This window comes from Oncorhynchus tshawytscha, linkage group LG02 (genome assembly GCF_018296145.1).
Source record: "Oncorhynchus tshawytscha isolate Ot180627B linkage group LG02, Otsh_v2.0, whole genome shotgun sequence".
Taxonomy (NCBI): Eukaryota; Metazoa; Chordata; class Actinopteri; order Salmoniformes; family Salmonidae; genus Oncorhynchus; species Oncorhynchus tshawytscha.
In genome coordinates, this window is record NC_056430.1 from 69,827,033 (window position 1) to 69,850,640 (window position 23,608).

Genomic DNA, 23,608 nt, shown 5'->3' on the forward strand with positions numbered 1-23,608 from the left:
AGTCGATCTCAGCATCAAGTTCCTCCCCTCCATCTCATTCAAATCTCAGAGTTATCAGCACTTCTCGCACCTCCATTCTCGGTCTTGCTATTGTATTCTCTATATTCTCTATCTATTCTCTCTCGTTTTTTCCAGCTTCTTCTTCTATGATAATGGCGGTCAGCAAACAAACGTTAAAGATGCATGCCACCACCTACTGTGCAGGAGTTTGTGCACAATCACAGTTTACAACATCACATTTATATAAAACACAAAACGCCCCAAAAAACAGTCCCCTGTGCTTGTAGTGGTATATACAGTAACTTATAACATATGTTGAATCATGCAAGGCTGATATTCAGTGATGTGGCGATAAATGCACAAATCACTAATTGTCAATGGAATTTTAGAATTCCTGTGTTCATTGACCATTTAAATTAAAATCACTCTGTCTGTTTCTAAGAATTTGTAAGATCCTTATTTGCATAAAATAGAGAGACGAGTCTATCAAAAAATTAGCCAATAGCATTTATTCTCGGAGCACGCTGCTCATAGAACCCTGTACAACAGTTTATATATCAAATATGACATCATAGGTTTTAAAATGTCCTTCCTCCTCTCGATCAGGACAAAGCAGGTTCAAAAGATAATTCCAATTCACATACATGACACACAATATAACTGGATTAACTCCTGAAGTCTCACCATCATTTATTACCACTTTAGCAGACAGTTCCAGATACACAAAACCTGGAGGGGCTCTCGCTGTCTTATTTGATCGCCAGAGTTATAGTTGAGTCGGTTCAAACATAGGTTAATGACCCTCTTTGCTTACTTAAGACAACCATTGTGTAGGAAGGAATGTGTGTGTATCATTTCCAATTACCTCTTATCCATGCTACATAACCTCTTTCTTAGGAACTAACATTATTCATCAGATATTGTAAAACAGGGTAGAGTTGAATTAGTTATAGTTCTATTTAAATGTAGATATTGTTTAGTCATTATTCATAAAATTCCTAACACTAATGCCCGGACGACGCTGGGCCAATCATGGCCGGTTGTGATACAGCCTGGAATCGGAATTGGTAAAGGTGAAAATGTCTTCAAACGGATTATTCATTTATCCAGTCCCGCTATAGGTTCCCAATGATGACACATTCTTGGTTAAACAAGAAAACACAATAAGGCCATTATGTAAAACATAGCATCACCCTTCTCTTCAGTAAAGGCTACATTGTATACTGTAACATCTTGGATTGACGTGCAAATAAAATACTGCAATGGCCTTCGGGGTTACTGAGCATGATTGAGGCAGAAGGTACTGAGTAACATCCTTTAGTTTAGTACACAGACACTGTGGGGACATCCTAAAGGGCATCCTACTCTATAGAATTCTATAGCATTAACTTTTTCAAGTTTAGGCACTTCTTTAATAAGTCTGTACAACGCTCAAATCCCAGTCTGCGCCCCGAGATAGCATCCTGTTCCCTTTACAGTGAAGCACTTCACCGGAGCGAGAACAGAACTTGAAGACCAAGCCGAGACGCCAAGATGAACCCCATCAAGTGAGTCAAGACCTCTCTCAATCGTTGATTCTAGAACAAAGAATAGTGTTACCACCATAGACGCATAATCCTACAAAATAATGTTCTCATTCCATCCCTATTCTAACAGAATTGTCCACTGAGGGGCCACACAATCCAATTATGAAAAGTGGACACACACACACACACACACACACACACACACACACACAGGGATCTACAGCCACAAAAGTCATTATAAATACATGACTAACATCATTGTAAGCTTTGATGGCATCAGTACTTACTCTAGAGTCTGTAGATTGTAGCGTTGGTTGTCCCTGATGTCGGAGAGAATTCTCAGTCCTTCTTCTCCCGTGTCGTTTCCCATCAGGCCTAGTTCTGTGATGCTGGAGTGGCTGGACTTCAGGGCTAATGCTAGGGAGGAGCAGCCCTTTACTGTGATCCCACAGCATCTCAGACTGGAGGGAGGGAGGGGGGGGTGAATGTGGCAAGAGAGATGGGGAGAGAGAGAGATGGGGATAGAGAGAAAGTATCTTCAATTTGTTTTGGTCAACAAGACTACATAAATTGTACGAGTGATTTAGAAGTTAACAAAATGACCAGGTCATTTTGTGAATATGCTTATCATAATTCATTGTTTGAAGAGAGTGCGGTGTGATATCATAGACCAAGCCGTGAGCTTTATAACCCTCTCTAATGCTGTTACTTACAACAGTCTCTCCAGTGTGCAACACCTGGACGTCAGTCCCATGTAGAGAGTCTTCACCCCGCGGTCTCCCAGGTCGTTTCCAGAGAGATCCAGCTCTTTCAGGTTGGTGAGGTTGGAGCTGAGAGCTTTGACCAGCACCCCAAAGCATTTCTCTGTCAATTTACAGTCACTCAGCCTAGGTGGGGAGAGGTAATTACATTGAGAAAGTTGCCCCCCTCACACACACACACACACACGCTAGGTATAACCGTTGCAGAACTCACCTGAGGGTCTCAAGTGAAGACAAGCAGAACAAGACATCGGCCCAGTCATCCGAGTCGCCCAGATGGTTCCTGCTGATGTCCAGCTCTTTGAGGATAGAGTTGAAATGAAACCCTCTGACTAGGGTGATGCCACAGCTCGCCACACTGGAGAGACAAGGGTAAAGAAAAAGAAACTCTTCAATATTCAGCTCCAGACCTAGGTTCAAAATACTGTCTAACAGAGACTTTAAGTGTTTGCTTTAGACTGCCTGGAGAGCTAGATGGGAGGACAGGGTTTGCACTTTTGCGACTATTCTATTGCTTCCATTGTGCCAGGCAAGCTCAATCAACCCAAGTCTGACAAGTATTTGAACTAATTTCAAATAGTATTTGAACCAAAGTCTGCCAGGTTACATGGAGTAGGGGCTAAGGGAGAGTGGCCCGTACACTCTTGGTGGGGTAAGCTAGCTTACATGAGTTTCTCCAGTTGACAGGCGGGCAGTCCGAAGGCGTTGCAGAGCATCTTGACCCCCTCGTCCTTCAGGTTGTTGTTGCTCAGGTTGAGCTCCCTCAGACTGGGGATGTTCAGCAGACATCCAAACATGTTCTCACAGCATTTCTCAGTGAGCTGACAACAGTACAACCTGGTGGTGGAGGGAAATGTATGGTACATTTACTACAGGGAACATTCCACTTTAGAATCAGTGAGGTGTAAGTGTACTACAATACTCCAGACAGTACTCACTCCAGTTTGTATATCTGGGTTGACTTCAGTATGTCCATGAGCAGCTTCACCCCCCGGTCTCCCAGGTCGTTCATGCTGACGTCCAGCTCTCGCAGGTGTCTGGGGTTGTCTATCAGCAACACCGCAAGAGAGCGACTCTGCTCCAGGCCCAGCTTGCAGTTTGAGAGCCTAACGAAGATTATAATACTTTAGAAGATGCGGCCTATGTTGTCCAGCGGTGAGTGTCGCGAACCCCAGCACAGAATTATGTGGTAGAATGGCGCTGGAGAGGATGGCTGACGTTTTAGTGCTTCTAACCAACGGTGTTATTTTGTTTGTTTTTTAGCTGTAGACGACACTATCTACCTAGAGAGTTGTCATCTGTATTTTTCGTAGCTGTCCACCTACCACCAAAGACCGATACTGGCACTAAGACCGCACTCAATGAGCTGTGTACCGCCATAAGAAAAACGCTCATCCAGAGGCGGCACTCCTAGTGGCCGGGGGTTTTAATGCAAGGAAACTTAAATCCATTTGACCAACTTTCTACCAGCATGTCACATGTGCAACCAGAGGGGGAAAAAAAACCTCTAGACCCGCTTTACTTCACACACAGAGACGCATACAAAGCTCTCCCTCACCCTCCATTTGGCAAATCTGACCATAATTATATCCTCTTGATTCCTGCTTACAAGCTAAAATGAAAGCAGGAAGCACCAGTGACTCGGTCAATAAAAAAGTGGTCAGATGAAGCAGATGCTAAGCTACAGGACTGTTTTGCTAGCACAGACTGGAATATGTTCCGGGATTCTTCCTATGGCATTGATGAGTACACCACATCAGTCACTGGCTTTATCAATAAGTGCATCCATGACGTCATACCCACAGTGACTGTACGTACATACCCCAACCAGATACATACCCCCCCAGCCTGGATTACAGGCAACGTCCGCACTGAGCTTAAGGGTGAGCTGCCGCTTTCAAGGAGTGGGACTCTAACAAGGAAACTTATTAGAAATCCTGCTATTCCCTCCAACGAACCATAAGACAGGCAAAGCTTCAATACAGGACTAAGATTGAATCGTACTACACCGGCTCAGACGCTCGTTGGATGTGGCAGGGACTGTTACGTTCCCCAGTTTCTGTGTTGTGGGTTTGTGTTAGAAGTCGACCGATTAATCGGAATGGCCGATTAATTAGGTCCGATTTCAAGTTTTCATAACAATCGTTATTCTGCATTTTTGGACACCGATTATGGCCGATTACATTGCGCTCCACGAGGAGGCTGCGTGGCAGGCTGACTACCTGTTACGCGAGTGCAGCAAGGAGCCAAGGTTAGTTGCTAGCTAGCATGAAACTTATAAAAAATAATCAATCTTAACATAATCAGTAGTTAAACTAGTAATATCATCAACCATGTGTAGTTATCTAGCTTGTCCTGCGTTGCATAATTTATAATTTGCCTGTTAATTTATCATTGAATCACAGCCTACTTCACCAAACGGGTGATGATTTAAGATGCATTCGCGAAAAAAGCAGTCGTTGCACCAATGTGTACCTAACCATAAACATCAATGCCTTTCTTTAAAATCAATACACAAGTATATATTTTTAAACCTGCATATTTAGTTAATTTTGCCTGCTAACATGAATTTCTTTTAACTAGGGAAATTGTGTCACTTCTCTTGCATTCTGTGCAACAGAGTCAGGGTATATGCAGCAGTTTGAGCCACCTGGATCGTTGCAAACTGTGTGAAGACCATTTCTTCCTAACAAAGACTAATTAATTTGCCAGAATTGTACATAATTATGACATAACTTTGAAGGTTGTACAATATAACAGCAATATTTAGACTTCGGGATGCCACCCGTTAGATGAAATACGGAACGGTTGAGTATTTCACTGAAAGAATAAACGTTTTGTTTTCAAAATGATAGTTTCCGGGTTTTACCATATTAATGACCTAAGGCTCGTATTTATGTGTGTTATTATATTATAATTAAGTCTATGATTTGATATTTGAGCAGTCTGACTGAGCGGTGGTAAGCAGCAGCAGGCTCGTAACCATTCGTAAGCATTCATTCAAACATCACTTTCCTGCATTTGCCAGCAGCTCTTCGCTGTGCTTCAAGCATTGCACTGTTTATGACTTCAAGCCTATCAACTCCCAAGATTAGGCTGACAATACTATAGTGCCTATAAGAACATTCAGTAGTCAAAGGTATATGAAATATGAATGGTATAGGGAGAAATAGTCCTATAATTCCTATAATAACTCCAACCTAAAACTTCCTACCTGGGAATATTGAAGACTCATGTTAAAAGGAACCACCAGCTTTCATATGTTCTCATGTTCTGAGCAAGGAACTTAAACATTAGCTTTTTTACATGGCACATATTGCACTTTTACTTTTTTCTCCAACACTTTGTTTTTGCATTATTTAAACCAAATTGAACATGTTTCTTTATTTATTTGAGACTAAATTGATTTTATTGATGTATTATATTAAGTTAAAATAAAAGTGTTCATTCAGTATTGTTGTAATTGTCATTAGTATATATATATATATATATATATATATATATATATATATATATATATACACACAACACAAATCGGCAGATTTAGTCGGTATATACGGCTTTTTTTGGTCCTATTAGCGTTGAAAAATCATAATCGCAGATTTAGTCGGTATCGGCTTTTTTGGTCCTCCAATTAGCGTTGAAAATCATAATCGGTCGACCTCTAGTCTGTATGTGTGTATTCCAGGAAATGGCTTCCTGGATTCCAAGCAGCTGATTGGTCGGCCCCATTGCAGATTGGAGCTCTGACCCGCCTTCTCGTCAGGGGATACAGCTGTCTGCAATTAACGACTCCTTCTGCAGCTTGAAAAGCCAGTGTTCCTTTGTTTAGGAGACAGAGCTTCTTTGTATATGCTGCTTTGGTCTGGTAAAATTGTTGTGAAGTATTTTGTAGCCGGTCCTGCAGAAGTATGTGTATGCCAAAAGGACTCAGTGTTTTTGATTATTGAAATTGTTCACTTTACATGAGTAATTATTCTGTTTTTGTTCCCAGGGGGAAGGGGAAGGCACCTTGGGAGTGTTTAGACAAGAGGCCTGTGGCCATACATATACCCGTAGTATGTACTCTGTCTATGCACACTAGGTAAGACCTGGGCGGACCAACACCTGTATTTTGGTTAGCGTGCCAGGTGGCATTAAGAATAAGTAAGTAGTGGGTAGGTAGGAGAGGGGACTAACTTTCTTTGCTTTGGTTCCATTCAGCCCCCTTTCCACAAATTACTGTGTGAAGGAAGAATACATTCCCTGTAAACTGTAATATTCTCTGCCTCTCATCCTTACCTGCACCTACAATCACATACCTCTTTCACTCCACGGAGAATTGAGTGTAGCAGGGTGTTGCGTTCTCTCCTCCAAGAGGTGTGTGTAACACAGACTACAAAGGGAAGCACAGCCGAGATCTTCCCAGTGACATGAGCCTACCGGACGAGCTAAATTACTTCTATGCTCCCTTCGAGGCCAGTAACACTGAAACATGCATGAGAGCATCAGCTGTTCCGGATGACTGTGATCACGCCCTTCGCAGCCAATGTAAGAACATTAAACAGTTCAACATTCACAAGGCCAGACAGACTACCAGGACATGTACTCCGAGCATGCACTGACCAACTGGCAAGTGTCTTCACTGACATTTTCAACTTCTCCCTGTCTGAGTCTGCAATACCAACATGTTTCAAGCAGACCAGCATAGTCCTTGTGCCCAAGAACACTAAGGTAACCTGCCCAAATGACTACCGACCTGTAGCACTCACGTCTGTAAACATGTAGCGCTTTGAAAGGCTGGTGATGGCTCACATCAACACCATTATCCTAGAAACCCCAGACCCACTCCAATTTGTATACCTTCCAACAGATCCACAGATGATGCAATCCCTATTGCACTCCACACTTCCCACCATGACAAAAGGAACACCTATGTGAGAATGATATTAATTGACTACTGCTCAGCGTTCAACACCATAGTGCCCTCAAAGCTCATCAATAAGCTAAGACCCTGGGACTAAAAACCTCCCTCTGCAACTGGATCCTGGACTTCCTGACGGGCCGCCCCCCACGTGGTAATGGTAGGTAACAACACATCCGCCATGCTGATCCTCAACATGGGGGCCCTTCAAGGGTGTGTACTCAGTCCCCTCCTGTACTCCCTGTTCACTCATGACTGCACGGCCAGGCACGACTCCAACACCATCATTACATTTGCCGATGACAACAGTGGTAGGCTTGATCACCAACAATGAAGAGACAGCCTATATGGAGGAGGTCAGAGACCTGGCCGTGTGGTGCCAGAACAACAACCTCTCCCTCAACGTGATCAAGACAAAGGAGATAATTGTGGACTACAGAAAAAGGAGGACCGAGCACGCCTGCATTCTCATTGACAGGGTTGCAGTGGAGCAGGTTGAGAGCTTCCAAGTTCCTTGGTGTCCACATCACCAACAAACTAACATGATCCAAGCACACCAAGACAGTCGTGAAGATGGCATGACAAAACGTATTCCACCTCAGGAGACTGAAAAGATTTTGCATGGGTCCTCAGATCCTCAAAAGGTTCTACAGCTGCACCATCAAGAGCATTCTGACTGGGTGCAACACTGCCTGGTATGGCAACTGCTCAGCCTCCGACCTCAAGGCACTACACAGGGTAGTGCGTACGGCCCAGTACATCACTGGGGCCAAGCTTCCAGCCATCAGGAACCTCTATACCAGACGGTGTCAGAGCAAGTCAACCTTAGACTGTTCTCTCTGCTAGTGGTACCGTAGTGCCAAGTCTAGGTACAGGGTGCTTCTAAACAGCTTCTACCCGCAAGCCATAAGAATCCTGAACAGCTAATCAAATGCCTACCCAGACTATTTGCATAGGCCCCCCTTTACACTGCTGCTACTCTTATCTATGCATAGTCACTTTAATAACTCTACCTACATGTACACATTACCACAATTACCTCGACTAACTGGTGCTGCCACACATGGACTCTGCACCGGTACCCCTGTATATAGCCCCGCTATTGTTATTTTACTGTTGCTCTTAAATTATTTGTTACTTTTATTATTATTATTTTTTACAGCATTGTTGGTTAAGGGCTTGTATGTAAGTAAGCATTTCATTACCTACACCTGTTGTAATTCAGCACATGTGACAAATAAAATTATTTGATTTGAATACAATGACGTTACAAGTGGACATGATCAGAACGGGTTTCCTAGCCATTGATTTTTCAACGTATTGATCAAAACTCACTTCAGGATCTGCAGTTTGCAATTAACAACCTTCAGTCCATCAACGAGATGAAACACGCCGGCTTCTCCCGGTTCATTGCCGCTGAGATCCAGCTCTCGCAGGTGCGAGGGGTTGGATTTGAGAGCTTTGGCCAGAGCGACGAAGCCATCCTGTTTCACCCTGCAGCCGGACAGTTTCAGTCTCTCCAGTCGGCAATGTGGCTTGGCCAAGCCGGCCGCCAGCAGTTGTACTCCTGAGTCCTTCAGCGTGTTGAAACTCAGGTCCAGACCTTTCAGATTGCACACCTTTGAGGTGAGCGCCGAGGCCAGACCTTCACAGAATATCTCAGTCAGATTGTGATATGACAGCCTGGTAGGAAGGAGGGTTAGGGAATCAAAAGGAACATAGCCATATTAGCAGACAATAAACCAAACAACTACCTCTTCCCCTACAATATTTATTTTGCTCCCCATTATTTCTACTTTGCACATTATTCCACTGCAAATCTACCATTCCAGTGTTTTACTTGCTATATTGTATTTACCTCGCCATCATGGCCTATTTATTGCCTTTACCTCCCTTATCTCACATCATTTGCTCACATTGTATATAGACTTGTTTTTCTACTGCATTATTGACTGTTTTGTTTACTCCATGTGTAACTGTGTTGTATGTGTCGAATTGCTATGCTTTATCTTGGCCAGGTCGCAGTTGCAAATGAGAACTTGTTCTCAACCAGCCTACCTGGTTAAATAAAGGTGAAATATTTCTATTTTTTTAAACAACAGAACTGTGTAATGATCATAAGACAGGTCGGAATGACCTGTGACGACTATCTTGTAGCGTTACAGACATTTCATATCGATATATACAGCGAGCGCCAAAAGTATTGAGTTAGTGACACAGTTTTGGTTAGTTTTGTACTTCAAACCTACGGATTTAGAATGATACAATGACTACGAGTCTAAAGGGCAGAGTGACAGCTTTACTTTTGAGGGTATTTCCATCCATATCGGGTGATCCGTTTAGAAATTACAGCCCTTTTTGTACATAGTCCCCCATTTCAGGGGACCAAAAAGTATTATGCCAAATTCACTTGTGTATTAAAGTAGTAAAAAGTTAAGTATTTGGTCCCATATTCATCGCACATGACTACATGAAGTTTGTGACTCTACAAATTGGTTGGGTGCATTTGCTGTTTGTGTAGGTTGTTTCAAATTATTTTGTGTCCAATAGAAATGAATGGTAAATAAGTGTCATTTTGGAGTCACATTGTAAATAAGAATAGAATATGTTTCTAAACACAATAGTTTTGGTCCTATAAAATGGGGGGAATAGCCTATGTACAAAACCTGATTTCTAAACGGTTCACCTGATATGGATGAACATTTTATTTGATCACATCCAAGGTGCTGGGGTACAGAGCCAAAACTAAAACAAAATGTGTCACTTTCCCAATACTTTTGGAGCTCACTGTAATAGCTGGTATTGTTAAATGACCAAGTACTTACGTGGCTGTCTGGGAAGCTTTGATCACTGGCAGCATCCTCAGAAGTTCCTCGTCTCCTCTCTTCTTTACTTCCAACCCAAGCATGTCTATCGGCCCAGACTCTGACGCCACTAACAGAGAGGCCAGGTCGGACCAATGTGCACGTGGGTATTTGGCATCTGGGGGGATTCCCGTCTTGAGAAAGTGCACGCCATCCGTTTCTAAAGAGCTGTCACCCAGTTCCGTCAGGCAGTTCAGCAGGTTGAGTGTCCTCGGTGAAGCGGGATTCTCCATGACCTTCTTCTTGATATACTCTACTGCTTCCGTCAGTGTCTCCGAGAAGTTGTAGCCGGCCTCTGCGATTGACTGGATGAAGTTCTGCGAGAAGCCGAGGAGGAACCGGAGGAAGAGGTCCAGCTTTCCGTTTTTGCTCTGCAAGGCCATGTCCACTGCTTTCCTCAGGTTTTCATCTGGGCTGTTGCAGGATTGGAGAAACCACATTGCGGCAAAGAACTCCTGAATGGTGGTATGCCCAAAGTAGTAGATCTTCTTTTGGTGCAGCCCAATATCCTCCCTGAAGATGGGTATGTTCACTTTTGCATACACAGCTGCCACTTGGACATCAATGTTGCACTCTCGTAGGTCTTCCTCGTAGAAAACCGTGTTGCCTTTCACCAACTGCTTAAAGGCTAGTTCCCCCAAGTTAATAGCCATCTCCTGTGCATTCTGGTTCTGTGTTTGCAACAGGGCGAGTAGGTCAGTGTACACTGGAGTCAGAGCTCTGGGGTCACATTCTTCATTGAATAGAAATGTCTTTCTCCAGAGGACTAATACACAAATCGAACAGATAAAAGGTATCTGGCACAAGACGTAGAGGCTTTTTGAGTACTTTAAGTAGGCAATAATTGCATTGGCCTGGTTCTTGTCATGGATTGCTCTCCTGAAGAACTCCTCTTTCTGGTAATCTGTGAAGCCTTCGATTTCTGTCACTTCGTTGATGTACTGAAGAGGAATGCGACTAACTGCCGCAGGTCTGGATGTAATCCATATGTGAGCGGCGGAGGGAAGGAGATTACCGTTAATGAGGTTTGTCAGCAGTGTCGGCACGGAGGAGGCCTCTGTGACATTGGTCACTATCGGGCTGTTCTTGAAGTCGAGAGGACGTCGGAATTCATCCAGCCCGTCAAAGATGAGCCAAATTCTGAAGTTCTCCAAGTTGGAAATTCCAGGTTCTTTCAATTCTGGGAAAAACTTGTGAAGAAGTTCAATTAGACTCAGTCTCTCCTTCAGCAAATTCAGCTCCCGGAAAGGAAGAGGAAATAAGAGAGGACATTCCTGGTTTCCTTTTCCCTCTGCCCAGTTAAGAATAACCATCCGCACCTGGCTAGTTTTGCCAATACCAGAGACACCCTTTGTCAGTGCTATTCTGACTTGTTCGTTGCCTAGTTCAGAATCAAAGTATAAGCCTATGGGTGAGCATGTCCCTTGGTGTCTCTTCCTGTAGGTTGGCTCAATTTGAATGTACTCATGTTGGTTCCCCTCTCCACTTTCACCAGGTGGATAGTGGAGATCACAATGAATATAAAATGGATGCTCAGTTTCCCCCCCTGGGGGACTTTGGTACTTTTTCTTCAAGATGGCTTTTAGCTTATTGCTGAGTTTTGCCACATGGGAGGCAGAGACTTCCCTGTTAAATTGGCAAAAGAAAGTATGTCATTTCTATACAAAGCAGGCATACCTGTGAAGAGTTTCAACCATATTGTCTATTATATATCTCCCTGGTATGGTCCAGCTTGCTATCTCAATAAAAGTCAGTGCTAGGAACCTCTTGGTGCTAAAATAACAACTCCTTAACATGAATTTTGGTTGGGCCAATGTGACTTACAATTGTAAATGCATTCCACAGGAAGTAGGGAGGCAGAGACGCCCCTCCGATTCATCACTTTAAATACTATTGTGAAGAGTTGTGGAAGAGTGAACTCCTTCCTGGTCGGTAATGAATATCCTATATTGAATTCAAGTCTGACTTTTCGTTCAAAACTATCATCATAACATCAGTTCTTAGTACTTTACAGAGGGAATAAACTAATGCTTATATGAACATAAAATAAGCCTACAGTGTATTCTGAATTACACATACATTCACCACAGTAATTTGAACAGAGGACAAGGTCAAAATGAGTCTGTGGAAAATGTAATTGTCTTACCTTGGTTCAGTCTGATGTTTTTCTCTCCCAGGGCGAAACATTTTCCTCAAATCAGGAGAGGCGGATTTCCTGTGATCAAGGTTTGTTTCCCTCCAAGGCGGAGGCAGTATCTGTGAAGGGGACAGTAAAGGCAGGTATTCGCGCCCCTCATGTGATGAAGAAAAGATCCCACTACCAACCATAGACCTATAACACAGATTTAGGATATTGTCTTCCTAACTGTATTAGCAATAGTGCTGTGTGTATGGGGCTACAGTAATGCACTGGCAAGACTGCCTCAATTCAAATTCTGCTCACAGATTAGAAATTATTTGATAATAAATTAATTCAGTTAAATAGGCTACCTAAAGAAGACAAACTGACAAAAACACGGAGGACCTATCCATTTAGGCACTATTTTTTTTCAATAAATCCGTTTAGGATCAGGACAAAAACACTGCAGACAAAACAACGGGGAGCTCTAACGGTACACGAATGCGGTGTAATCCCTGGCCTTCAAAACGAACAAATGGATTATGCAAGGGGGGTCATCCCAAATGATTTATAAATGCAAAAATCTGACTACATCGTCTAAACACTGAACTCGCTTCCGCGTTTCTTCACATCCGTTCCTTGGTGCTGGGCTAGCCCACGACTAGCCAGAAAATAACTAGCTAAAATACGGCATGCAGTCATCCCATTGCAACTTTATCAACTCTAATTTAATAGTAAACACATAATGCAATTCCATAGATATTTGTTGGATTTCCTCACTTGATTCTAGTCCATCACTGCGTCTCAGTAAATATACGTGTTTTAAAATAGGTCGAGGAGGCAGCTTCAAACTCAGTTGCGGTTTCCAGTCAAAACAAGGTACCCGCAAAAGTGCTAAAAATCAAGAACAGGGGCGGGTTCAGCAAGATACAAAGTTTTGGAACATCCAGATAGAAATATGCTATGTAGAACAAACACGCCTCTTCGATTTGTTCAATAATGAATGACGTTAATTTCTATCTGCAATGTTCGAGAACGTTTTGCAAATGAACGTGACCCTGTTCACACCCAGTACACATTTGAGAGGTAAAATCATTTTTGTCCACCATCAATTAGATGTAATCTCAGATATCATAATATGGCCATAGAAGTGTTGTAAAATAAAATGGTGAGATCCTGTTGAGAAGAGATTCCAGCTGTAGAAGAGAATGAGGTGACCTGGAAGCGGAAGTGTGCGTAGTTCATAGGCTATAATGGCAAGACCGCGAATTGAGGGTGGTAAGAAGCGCTGACAATGCTACGAGATTTGGATGAAATAGAGTCAGATGGAGGGGAGGAACTTGATGCTGAGATCGACTATGATGATGAATGGGGGAATTATTCAATAGATTCCGATGCTGGCTGCGATTCTGATTAACGATGCCCAGCGTGCAGGTGTCAACAACTCAGATGGAGGGAGAGGAGAAGGGGAAGGACGGCACGGTTTGGATAAAACAGCCAGTGGACAACGCTGCAGATCGGTTATGAGCACAGAATGGCACCCCATTGGAATCAGGCCCTACACCTTACGCCAAAGGCAGAATCGACCGAGCATTCGACAGCTCCCATTGTTTATGTAACATGGAGATGTTGCAGCACATCAAGGACTGTACTGTAGCTGAGGCGCACAGAGCGAAAGGAGACAACACGTGGGACATGTCTGTGGATGAGCTGGAAGCGTTCATTGCGCTCCTATATGTCCGAGGACAGTACGTAGGAATGAACACGCCTTTGGAGAGCTTCTGGAACGAAAAATATGGGGCGATTTTTTTTCCCCCGAGTCACTATGCCCACGGAACCGCTTCAGAGAGATCATGCGATACCTGTGTTTTGACGCAAGAGAGACCAGACGCATGCGCCTGGAAACGGACGTTTGGGACGCGTTTGTACAGAACTGTGTTTCCTCTTACAAGCCAGGAGTGAACATTTCCGTGGAGGAGCAATGTTTCCCCGCAAAAGCTAAGTGCACCTTTACGCAGTACATCCCCTACAAGCAAGACAAGTGGGGCATGAAGTTTCGGTTGGCAGCTGACGTCGACAGCAAGTACGTGCTGAATGTCTTTCCATATCTGGGGAAAGGTGAATCTCAGCCTCCTGAAATTGTGGTGATGAGGCTTGTAGACTTACCTTGGCGAGGGTAGGAATGTAATCACAGACGAGATCTTCACATCACTGCCATTGGCAAATAAGTTGATTGACAAGAACACAAGCTTAGTCGGGGTTATGAAAGTGAGCCGGGGGCTGCTTCTCTCTGTGAGCAACCAGGCACAGGCAGAGCTGTTCTCCACAACGGCGTTGAAGCACGACAAAGCAACACGGTTTACAGATGTAAGCCAAGAGAAAACGTGTGTATCCTGAGTACTAAGCATCTGACAGTTACCATTGACGGTGACACAGAGAAAACCAGAGTCCCTGACGCACTATAACAACACAAATGTATGTTATAACGTCTTCTGTTGTAGCAAAAATAATTCTAAGGTATTGTACTGTATTCTATTCCAGGTTGGTGTGGATAACATGGCCAGACAGTTCACGGTGAAAGGGGGTACTTGCCGCTGGCCTATTGCCGTATTCTACAACCTGCTTGACCAGGCTGCTATCAACGCGCACGTTTTGTTCACCCAGTGCACCGGTAAGACAACCCCGAGGAGAGATTTCATCATGTAGTTGCCATTGGAGCTTCGTGAGAATCACACGAGCGCCAGGGGCAAGGCGGCAGCAGACGATGTCCCAAATGACGCACCACCGCTCTCCGAGAAAAAGAGACAGTGCCAGGTGCACGGATGCATGCGGAACAAAAACTGCGACTTCTACGGGACCTGTGCGCGATTTGTCTGCGGAAAGTGCTCATTCCGGAATAAAGATTTGTCGAAGATTTGTGTTGACTGTCATGCCATGTTACTGTAAGAGCTTAAGGAATAACTGCTGCTATGCATAAAGGCGTACATGCCGAGAGAGGCCACAACGAGTTCATTAATGACTGACGCCAGTACAGGCTGTTTATACGACTGACGCTTGTTATATTCTTGTTATATTATTTTATAATACCGTTATTGGTTTACATTTGCTCGTTGTACACTTTTTTTGAGCTGACTCTAGTCCCATTTAGCCCTATTGAAAGTGCGTATTTTGGATACACCTATAGCCTACTAGGTAGACTACTTAGACTAACATGGTGGTAAAACAAGAAGATGCTTCTGAATTAAATGACTGAATGTGATTTCTGTCTTGTTCTTTTCGTTAAAATCTACGTATTTGCATTTTGGTGTTTCTTTCCCTCAATTAAAACAGAACAACCTAGGCTATTATAAAGGTCTAAAACTCTAAATGTAGTCAAGCAGCATGACCTATGGCAGGGTCACCGGAAACCGTGTGTCGAGGCGACATTTGCGCAGCACATGTTTATTAAAATACAGTGTACTCCATTTTGTTTATGAGAAAATGTGAATGGGATCAAATGGGCCACAAATACTTTTTCAATCCAAAATGATTATCTTGAATTAATCAATAAACACGATAGCTGACAGACTGAGTACACCCCCAAATCCAGGAGTTTTTCCAGGAATAAAAAAAACAAAAAAAAAAACAATACGTGACCTGATCAGAAAAACTCAGGTCCCATCATAGTCCATATTAAACCTTTTTAGATTCATCACGTCAGACGTTCCAGAATTTTACCTGGTTAGGTTCGCAAATCAGATGGTTTTTTTCACCACCCCACTCTGGGTCCTGTGGTGACGCCTCTGGTATAGGCTACCTAGGCTAAACTTTTAGAATGCCTACCTAAAATCACATCATCAATACACTGACTGCAATTATTTGAATTACAGTGTTTTAATGTAATTGGTATATTTGAATTGTTCAACAAAAATGTATTTTCCATGACCATCATACGACCTACATAGTCTTACCAAAAACCTCAGGTAAACTCCGGTAAGAATGTCTGGCTACATTCCAACAGAAAGGTACACAGAAACTACACTCTGACCAATCAAAGCCTTGAGGGGGAAGTTTGGGGTCTTTATTTTTGACGGAGCGTCTCTGGCTTCGGAACTGGGCAATGCAACCTGGAGAGGCTTTCGGCTGTTTGGCGGATGGATGGGTAGCGCTATCCCGTGGGAAGTTGAGTTGTGGACGTTGTTTTCATGAGAGAAATTGGAAATTGCGGCGAGTAGTGCTGACGAAATGGAGGAAATGGATAAAAAGTTGGTGAACCAAAAGCTGTGCTGGAATGCGAACAATATGCGTACCAGTTCTGATGGTATGGAGCGGGAGGACGAGGGTCAAGGACCGGAATAGTCGGTAGTGGAAAGACCTAGGAAGAAGAGAGATCATGATACAGAAAGCAGTGCAGCGTCTAGTAAAGAAAGCATAAAGAGGGCCATGGTAGGACGCAAGCGTAATGATGTGGAAAGTGGTGATAGTGTTTGATGAGACCACAGGGCCTCACTCACTGTACATGCTATTCGACTAACTAATGCCGCAGAGAAAGAGGTAGGTGAAGTGAAATTAGCTCGGTTAATTGGAGATAATATATTGTTAATATTGTGTGGTAGCCAGGCTCAGCAAGAGAATATTTGTAAAATGAAAAATCTTAATGGGAAGAAGATTAAAAGCCATGTCCTTGGTGCATATGCTAGGTTGAAGCGAGTCATCACTGGAGTCCCAATATCTATGTCTACAGATGATATCAAAGATGTGAAGGGAGGCAGAGTGATTGGGGACAAAAAGTTGATCAGTAGGAAAGAAGGCCAAAGAAGGGAAAGCTTATCAGGGATGCTGAGGTTTGAGAAAGCCGGGAAAAGTACAGATCGGATTCCTTCGTTTCAATGTTCGAGAATTTGTCCCATATGCACTGCAGTGTTTTAAATGTCAAAGAATGGGACATGTAGCTGCTCAGTGTGAAGGAAGTAAAAGATGTGCCGAGTGTGGAGGGGCACACGATTACAGTGAATGTGGAAGCAATGTGAAAATGAAGTGCTGTAATGGTGGGGGGGAACGCAGTGCAGTATTTGGTGGATGCCAGGCACAGAGAGAGGCTAGAGGCTCAGCGATATGGGATCAGTAGAAGTTAGCGATTCATTTGGTTTTGAAATTTATTTTCACGGTAGTACAGAATTGGGCAGATCATTATTTATCGTACATTGCAGCACAGTAGGTGGCGGCATGCGCGAAAACGATTGTTTGCGGACCGCTATGATATAATAGAAGCAGAAGAAGAAGAAGGCCATAACAGCTATGGCTGCTTCTGTACTGCTCCGCATTTGAGCTATCTGAAAAACATGAATTTATCGAGACGAATTGGTCAAATTGAATAAGACGGAGAAAAGCAAGCATGTAAGCAAATAACTGTGGAATTGCATTAGTTCGGTGGTTGTTTGTAATTTACAGCACATAAAAGTGGAATGTGATGAATGCTGCTAGCCTGTAAATTATCGTAGCCATTTACTGTAGCTTTTAGGTATGGAGTTGAGTTTAGTCCTCTAGCCCAGACTGATTCCTAATAGGACCTGTAGTTAAGCTAAAGCGGATTCTGTGTTTTGTCAGCTATTTAGCTATACCAGCTAGTTAGCTACACAGGCCACATAGATCATGATACCGTCCCTAAAGTTAGCAAATTATTTGACCTGTCTCTAAACTTGACTAACGCAGTGGCCTTGTGGTTAGTGTCCCCCCTGAGATTGGACGGTTGTGAGTTCAATCCCTGGCCGAGTCATACCAAAGACTGTAAAAATGGGACATGATGCACCTCTGCTTGGCACTCAGCGTATGTCACGGAGTACAAGGAGTGTAATGTTAACACCAACACATACCCAGGTTACCAATGAGAAGCTGAGGTGGAAATCTTAGCTTGAATAGTTTGTGGCTTAACATGTTCATGAATCATCTCCCATATGAGAGGCAGTGCAATTTAGGGAGTATTGGCAGTACATCACTGATGTAGTGTACCAATATTGCTAATCACAATATTCTGTGTGTATTACAAGTCAATGGTTGGTTGGTAGTGGGACTAGCTAGCCTGTCTTACTGCATTCTACACAGATTCTGTCTCTTGAGAAATTGGAGGGACACAAACGTTGGTAGTAACAGATCCCCCCCCTCCTCTGAATCCAGGAAAATGTTTTGCCCTGGGAAAGAAAACCGATTGACTGAACAAAGGTAAGATAATCACATTCACCACACAGTAAGAACAGAGGACCAACTCAGAATGAGTCTATTGAAAATGAATGTCATTTTGAATCCACAGTAGGGCATGTTCATTGAAGCGTTAGTATTTTATATTGCACGTAGAAAATACGATTTTTATTTGCCAATTTGACAGGAAAGTCTCTGCCTCCCATGTGGGAAAACTCCGCAATAAGTTAAAAGCCATCCTGAAGAAAAAGTACCAAAGTCCACCAGGGGGAGAAACTGAGCATCCATTTTATATACATTGTGATCTCCAGTATCCACCTGGTGAAAGTAGCAAGGAGAACCAACATGAGTACATTCTATCTGAGCCAGGCTACAGGAGAAGACATCAAGGAACATGTTCATTCCGAAACTCAGAAGTCGATGAGCCTATCAGAACAGCTCTGACAAAGGGCGTCTCTGGTATTGGCAAAACTAGCCAGGTGCGGATGATGATTCTTAACTGGGCAGAGGGAAAAGGAAACCAGGAAGTTCAACTAATATTTCCCCTTCCTTTCCGAGAGCTGAATTTGCTGAAGGAGAGACTGAGTCTGATTGAACTTCTTTACGAGTTTTTCCCAGAATTGAAAGAACCTGGAATTTGCAACTTGGAGAACTGCAGAGTTGGGTTCTTCTTTGACGGGCTGGATGAATTCCGTCGTCCTCTCGACTTCAAGAACAGCCTGATTGTGACCAATGTCACCGAGGTTTCCTCTGTGCCAACACTGCTGACAAACCTCATTAACGGTAATCTCCTTCCCTCCGCCGCTCACATATGGATTACATCCAGACCTGCGGCAGTTAGTCGCATCCCTCTTCAGTACATTGACAGAGTGTCAGAAATCGAAGGCTTCACCGACTCCCAGAAAGAGGAGTTCTTCAGGAGAGCAATCAATGACGAGAACCAGGCCAAAGCAGTTATCACCTACTTGAAGAACTCGAAGGGCCTCTACAACTTGTGCCAGATACCTTTTATCTGTTCAATCTCAGCGTCAATTCTCGAGAAACAGACATATGTACCCGACAAAACATGCGAACCTGTCGCACTAACTCCATTATTTAACGACCTACTCATCCTGTTACAAATGGCGAACCACAATGTAAAGATAGTTAGCGAATTGGGGGAACTAGCCTTGAAGCAGTTGGTGAAAGGCAACACGGTTTTCTACGAGGAAGACCTACGTGAGTGCAACATTGATGCCCGAGTGGCAGCTGTGTACGCAAAAGGGAACATACCCATCTTCAGGGAGGATATTGGGCTGCACCAACAGAAGATCTACTACTTTGGGCATACCACCATTCAGGAGTTCTTTGGCGCATTGCGGTTTCTTCAATCTGTTGACGTCCAAGACGAAAACCGGGCTGTCAACCAGAAAACCCAGTTCGAGAGAACTCTCTGGTTTTTTAGAGATGCCACCCAACTCAAGAGCGCGGTGGACATGACTTTGCGGAGCAAGACCGGACACATGGACCTCTTCCTTCGTTTCCTCCTCGGCATTGCGCAGAACTTTAACCAGATGTTCTCCGAGGCTGGCTTCACCTCGTCTACTACCCTTCCGGAAATGTTAGTGTACATCAAGGAGAAGGTCTTGGAGAATCCCGCTTCGCCGAGGACCCTCAACCTGCTGAACTGCCTGAGGGAACTGAAAGACTACTCTCTAGACAACGATAGTGTGCACTTTCTCAAGACGGGAATCCCCCCAGATGCCAAATATCCACCTTCACATTGGTCTGACCTGGCCTCTCTCTTAGTGGCATCAGAGTCTGGGCCGATAGACATGCTTGGGTTGGAAGTAGAGAACAGAGGAGACGAGGAACTTCTGAGGATGCTGCCAGTGATCAAAGCTTCCCAGACAGCCACGTAAGTACTTGGTCATTTAACAATACCCGCTATTACATATCTATATGACATGTCGGTAACGCACAAGATAATTGTCATCAAAATTATGTAATTCAAGATTGTTGGGCTCGTCTTACAGTTTTGTTGGTTCAAGTGGCTATGTATGACGTCTAATGTGCTTCTTGATTCCATAAACACTCCTTCCCACCAGACTGTCGTATCACAACCTGACTGAGAAATCCTGTGAATGTCTGGGCTCGGCGCTTACCTCAAAGGTGTCCAATCTGAAAACTCTGGACCTGAGTTTCAACATGCTGAAGGACTGCGGAGTGCAGCTGTTGGCGGCCGGCCTGGCCGAGCCACATTGCCGACTGGAGAGACTGAAACTGTCTGGCTGCAGGGTGAAACAGAATGGCTTTGCAGCTTTGGCCAAAGCTCTCAAATCCAACCCCTCGCACCTGCGAGAGCTGGATCTGAGTGGCAACGAACCGGAAGAATCGGGGGTGTTTCATCTCGTTGACGGACTAAAGGTTGTTAAGTGCGAACTGCAGATCCTGAAGTGAGTATCGAGTAAATGTCCACGGAACCTGTTGTGTTCTGATTTTGTGTAGGCTTGCTTTACCCCCACTTGTAACATCATTTAATTAAATTCTCCTTCGTGTTAATATTGTGGCTGGATGAAAATGAAATTCCCTTCTGTAAGGAAATAGTTGTTGTCTTCAAAAAAATGTTGTAATCTTCATTAGGCTCTCAAACTGCAAGCTGGGCCTGGAGCTGAGTCGCGCTCTGGCGGTGTTGCTGATAGACAACCCCAGACACCTGCGAGAGCTGGACGTCAGCATGAACGACCTGGGAGACCGGGGGGTGAAGCTGCTCATGGACATACTGAAGTCAACCCAGATATACAAACTGGAGTGAGTACTGTCTGGAGTATTGTAGTACACTTACACCTCACTGATTCTAAAGTGGAATGTTCCCTGTAGTAAATGTACCATACATTTCCCTCCACCACCAGGTTGTACTGTTGTCAGCTCACTGAGAAATGCTGTGAGAACATGTTTGGATGTCTGCTGAACATCCCCAGTCTGAGGGAGCTCAACCTGAGCAACAACAACCTGAAGGACGAGGGGGTCAAGATGCTCTGCAACGCCTTCGGACTGCCTGCCTGTCAACTGGAGAAACTCAAGTAAGCTAGCTAGCTCACAGAGAGTTGTGCCCAATCCCGTGTACACCCCTATGAAAACAAGTTAGACAATTTTGGCAATTCAAAAACAAATCAGTCATGGGCCCGAATTTGGCCCGCTGGCTGCCAGTTTGCTTTGCCTGCCATATGAGCTGAATAGTACATTCAAACTTGTCCAGTTTTGTTTAGGAAATGTGTATTTTTGCTGTCTTATCTTATTCCAAACTCCTTGGATACCACACATACATATTGAAGAATAAAATAATTGATGAATGAAAAATTGAATTGACATTGACGAGTGTTGCCCTCCTCTCCAGTCTGGCGAGCTGTGGCTTCACGTCTGAAGGCTGTCGATGTCTGGTTGGAGGGTTCAGTTTCAGCCCCACCTTCCTCAAACAGCTGGATATCAGCAGGAACCACCTGGGCCACTCAGATGTCGCGTTTTTCCTGTTCCTCAAAACTATACGCTTTTCACTGGAGACCCTACGGTGAGTACTGCGATTAGACTGTGCAATTGTAGAAGGCCTAACTGTTCACCATTGATTCGTTTAGTTGATAGATATATTTTTACATTGAAATGGCATCAACAGGCACATCACGTGTGATTTAGAGGGACAGTATACTCAAATCAAATGACAGACTAATGTTGTGCGTATTTGTTGAACCCCCCACCACACACACACACACACACACCTAGACTGAGTGACTGTAAGATGACAGAGCTATGCTGTCCAGAGCTGGTCGAAGCTCTCCGCTCCAGTCTCACCAACCTGAAAGAGCTGGATCTATCTGGTAACGAACTGGGAGACATCGGTGTGAAAACACTCTGCATGGGACTGACCTCAACAACCTGTAAACTGGAGAGACTGTTGTAAGTACCATGTTAACAGAGTTAATACTTAGAAGCATATTCACAAAAAATGCATTGTTGAGTAAGGTGAATGTTGCCCCCCCCCCCAGTCTGAGATGCTGTGGGATCACAGTAAAGGGCTGCTCCTCCCTAGCCGTAGCCCTGAAGTCCAGCCGCTCCAGCATCACAGAACTAGGCCTGATGGGAAATGACACGGGAGAAGAAGGACTGAGAATTCTCTCCGGCATCAGGGATGACCCACGCTACAAACTACAGACTCTAGAGTAAGTACTGGTGCCATCAAAGCTCAGAAAAGTTACTTGTTAATGTTACCATAGAAACAGTGCAAAATGTGGGACAGGAGATTTTTATTTGTTTCGCGAACTTGAAAGATATTCTCTAGATAGACTAGATATGCTGCCCTCTTGCTTTAGCTTTCTTGAGAAATGTTACCAATCGGGTTTTTATCTACATAGTCATAATTTGTAGGCCTACATTAGTGCAATGTAATCATTAGTCCATTTGTTAATCTTATTCTTCTTTCCAGAATAAACGATTGAGTAGCCTTGCTCGCTGGATGGAGGTGGTTCTTGGCTCGACCTCTTCCCAAATCTGGAGTGAAGTTACTGAACGAGGAACACTCTGGAGTGAAGATACGAAACGATTGGCTGACAAGTCTCGACACACTAGCTCAACAGTAAGCACTTGACGTGCTTTGGATCAACGGGACTGGTTCACTGACTGTTGACCATTTTTAAAGTGCCTTTCAGTATCCTGGCTGCTCACACTTGAACAGAAGACCACAGAGTATTTACCTAGAACCAGATAGTCAGGCTGAAATGACACACACACACAAACACTGTTACTAACTCCGTTCCTCTGGTCTTGCTACAGTATCAACTCATTTAATCTTTGCAGAAGCCTTACAGTATGTTTTGCACATCAGTATGTACACTAGTATGTATAGCCTTTGTAACAGGCGCCTCTGCTCCTCAGACGCACATGACCGGCCTCTTGACAACGTCTTAGCCAACTACGGTACCGAACAGCTAGCAGTTTGGTGGAGTGAGGTTACGTTATAGCGTCTCTGAGGGAGAAGGATGATGCAACGTTTTATTTTTAACACTGGTACAGTCCCTTGGTAGCACAGTCTTTTTTGTTTTTCAATTTTTATTTGATAGTGCTTTCTCTTAATTCTTAATTAAGATAACCAAACGTTTCGGGAAATGTGTACAGTAGTACAACTCTTGGTTTATTTATTATTGTTGCGTACAATGTACATTTTACCCAAATATACCTAGCTACTTCTATTGGTCATGATGGTTTAAAAAATAAAAAAAAAGGTCCTAATG

The 23,608-nt window shown here is 43.8% G+C and overlaps 2 protein-coding genes and 1 long non-coding RNA gene across 8 annotated transcripts; 2 read left to right on the forward strand and 1 right to left on the reverse strand.

The window, feature by feature from the left end:
• Positions 1-489: 489 nt before the first annotated feature.
• Positions 490-13,290, reverse strand: LOC112234937 (NACHT, LRR and PYD domains-containing protein 12). 3 transcript variants are annotated; one of them, XM_024403262.2, is made up of 10 exons: positions 12,954-13,290; positions 12,201-12,310; positions 10,016-11,680; positions 8,526-8,873; positions 3,226-3,393; positions 2,954-3,124; positions 2,502-2,645; positions 2,240-2,413; positions 1,814-1,987; positions 490-1,577 (listed from the first exon to the last, which is right to left on the reverse strand). In XM_024403262.2, exons 2-10 carry the CDS (start codon positions 12,239-12,241, stop codon positions 1,565-1,567), a joined length of 2,898 nt encoding a protein of 965 aa, XP_024259030.2. In that variant the 5' UTR covers positions 12,242-12,310; positions 12,954-13,290; the 3' UTR covers positions 490-1,564. The 3 variants fall into 3 exon arrangements, with proteins under 3 accessions (XP_024259030.2, XP_024259029.2, XP_024259028.2); XM_024403261.2 differs by having other exon boundaries at positions 12,201-12,386; XM_024403260.2 differs by having other exon boundaries at positions 12,201-13,290.
• A 143-nt stretch (positions 13,291-13,433) lies between these two features.
• Positions 13,434-15,432, forward strand: LOC112234941. Of its 2 annotated transcripts, none has more exons than XR_002950968.2 (2): positions 13,434-14,557; positions 14,715-15,432. It is a non-coding gene; the product is annotated as an uncharacterized LOC112234941 (long non-coding RNA). The 2 variants fall into 2 exon arrangements; XR_002950969.2 differs by having other exon boundaries at positions 13,434-14,540.
• Positions 15,433-16,302: 870 nt separating this feature from the next.
• On the forward strand, positions 16,303-23,566 carry LOC112234938 (NACHT, LRR and PYD domains-containing protein 12). Of its 3 annotated transcripts, none has more exons than XM_024403263.2 (10): positions 16,303-16,706; positions 18,327-18,371; positions 18,535-20,244; positions 20,435-20,782; positions 20,970-21,137; positions 21,239-21,409; positions 21,724-21,894; positions 22,104-22,277; positions 22,367-22,540; positions 22,804-23,566. In XM_024403263.2, exons 1-10 carry the CDS (start codon positions 16,690-16,692, stop codon positions 22,814-22,816), a joined length of 2,991 nt encoding a protein of 996 aa, XP_024259031.1. In that variant the 5' UTR covers positions 16,303-16,689; the 3' UTR covers positions 22,817-23,566. The 3 variants fall into 3 exon arrangements, with proteins under 3 accessions (XP_024259031.1, XP_024259033.1, XP_042159664.1); XM_024403265.2 differs by lacking the exon at positions 16,303-16,706 and adding an exon at positions 17,409-17,549; XM_042303730.1 differs by lacking the exon at positions 16,303-16,706 and adding an exon at positions 17,410-17,549 and having other exon boundaries at positions 18,255-18,371.
• The last annotated feature ends 42 nt before the right edge of the window (positions 23,567-23,608 follow it).

Bases quoted from the DNA above. Each gene is read 5' to 3' on its own strand.
- LOC112234937 (XM_024403261.2), bottom strand. From the start codon at position 12,382: ATGGTTGGTAGTGGGATCTTTTCTTCATCACATGAGGGGCGCGAATAC. The intron at 11,681-12,200 runs GTAAGACAATTA...CCAATTTAACAG, and splicing joins AAACATCAGACTGAACCAAG to GGAAGTCTCTGCCTCCCATG. The intron at 3,125-3,225 runs GTGAGTACTGTC...CTCCACCACCAG, and splicing joins ACCCAGATATACAAACTGGA to GTTGTACTGTTGTCAGCTCA.
- LOC112234938 (XM_024403263.2), top strand. The intron at 18,372-18,534 runs GTAAGATAATCA...CCAATTTGACAG, and splicing joins AACCGATTGACTGAACAAAG to GAAAGTCTCTGCCTCCCATG. The intron at 21,138-21,238 runs GTGAGTACTGTC...CTCCACCACCAG, and splicing joins ACCCAGATATACAAACTGGA to GTTGTACTGTTGTCAGCTCA.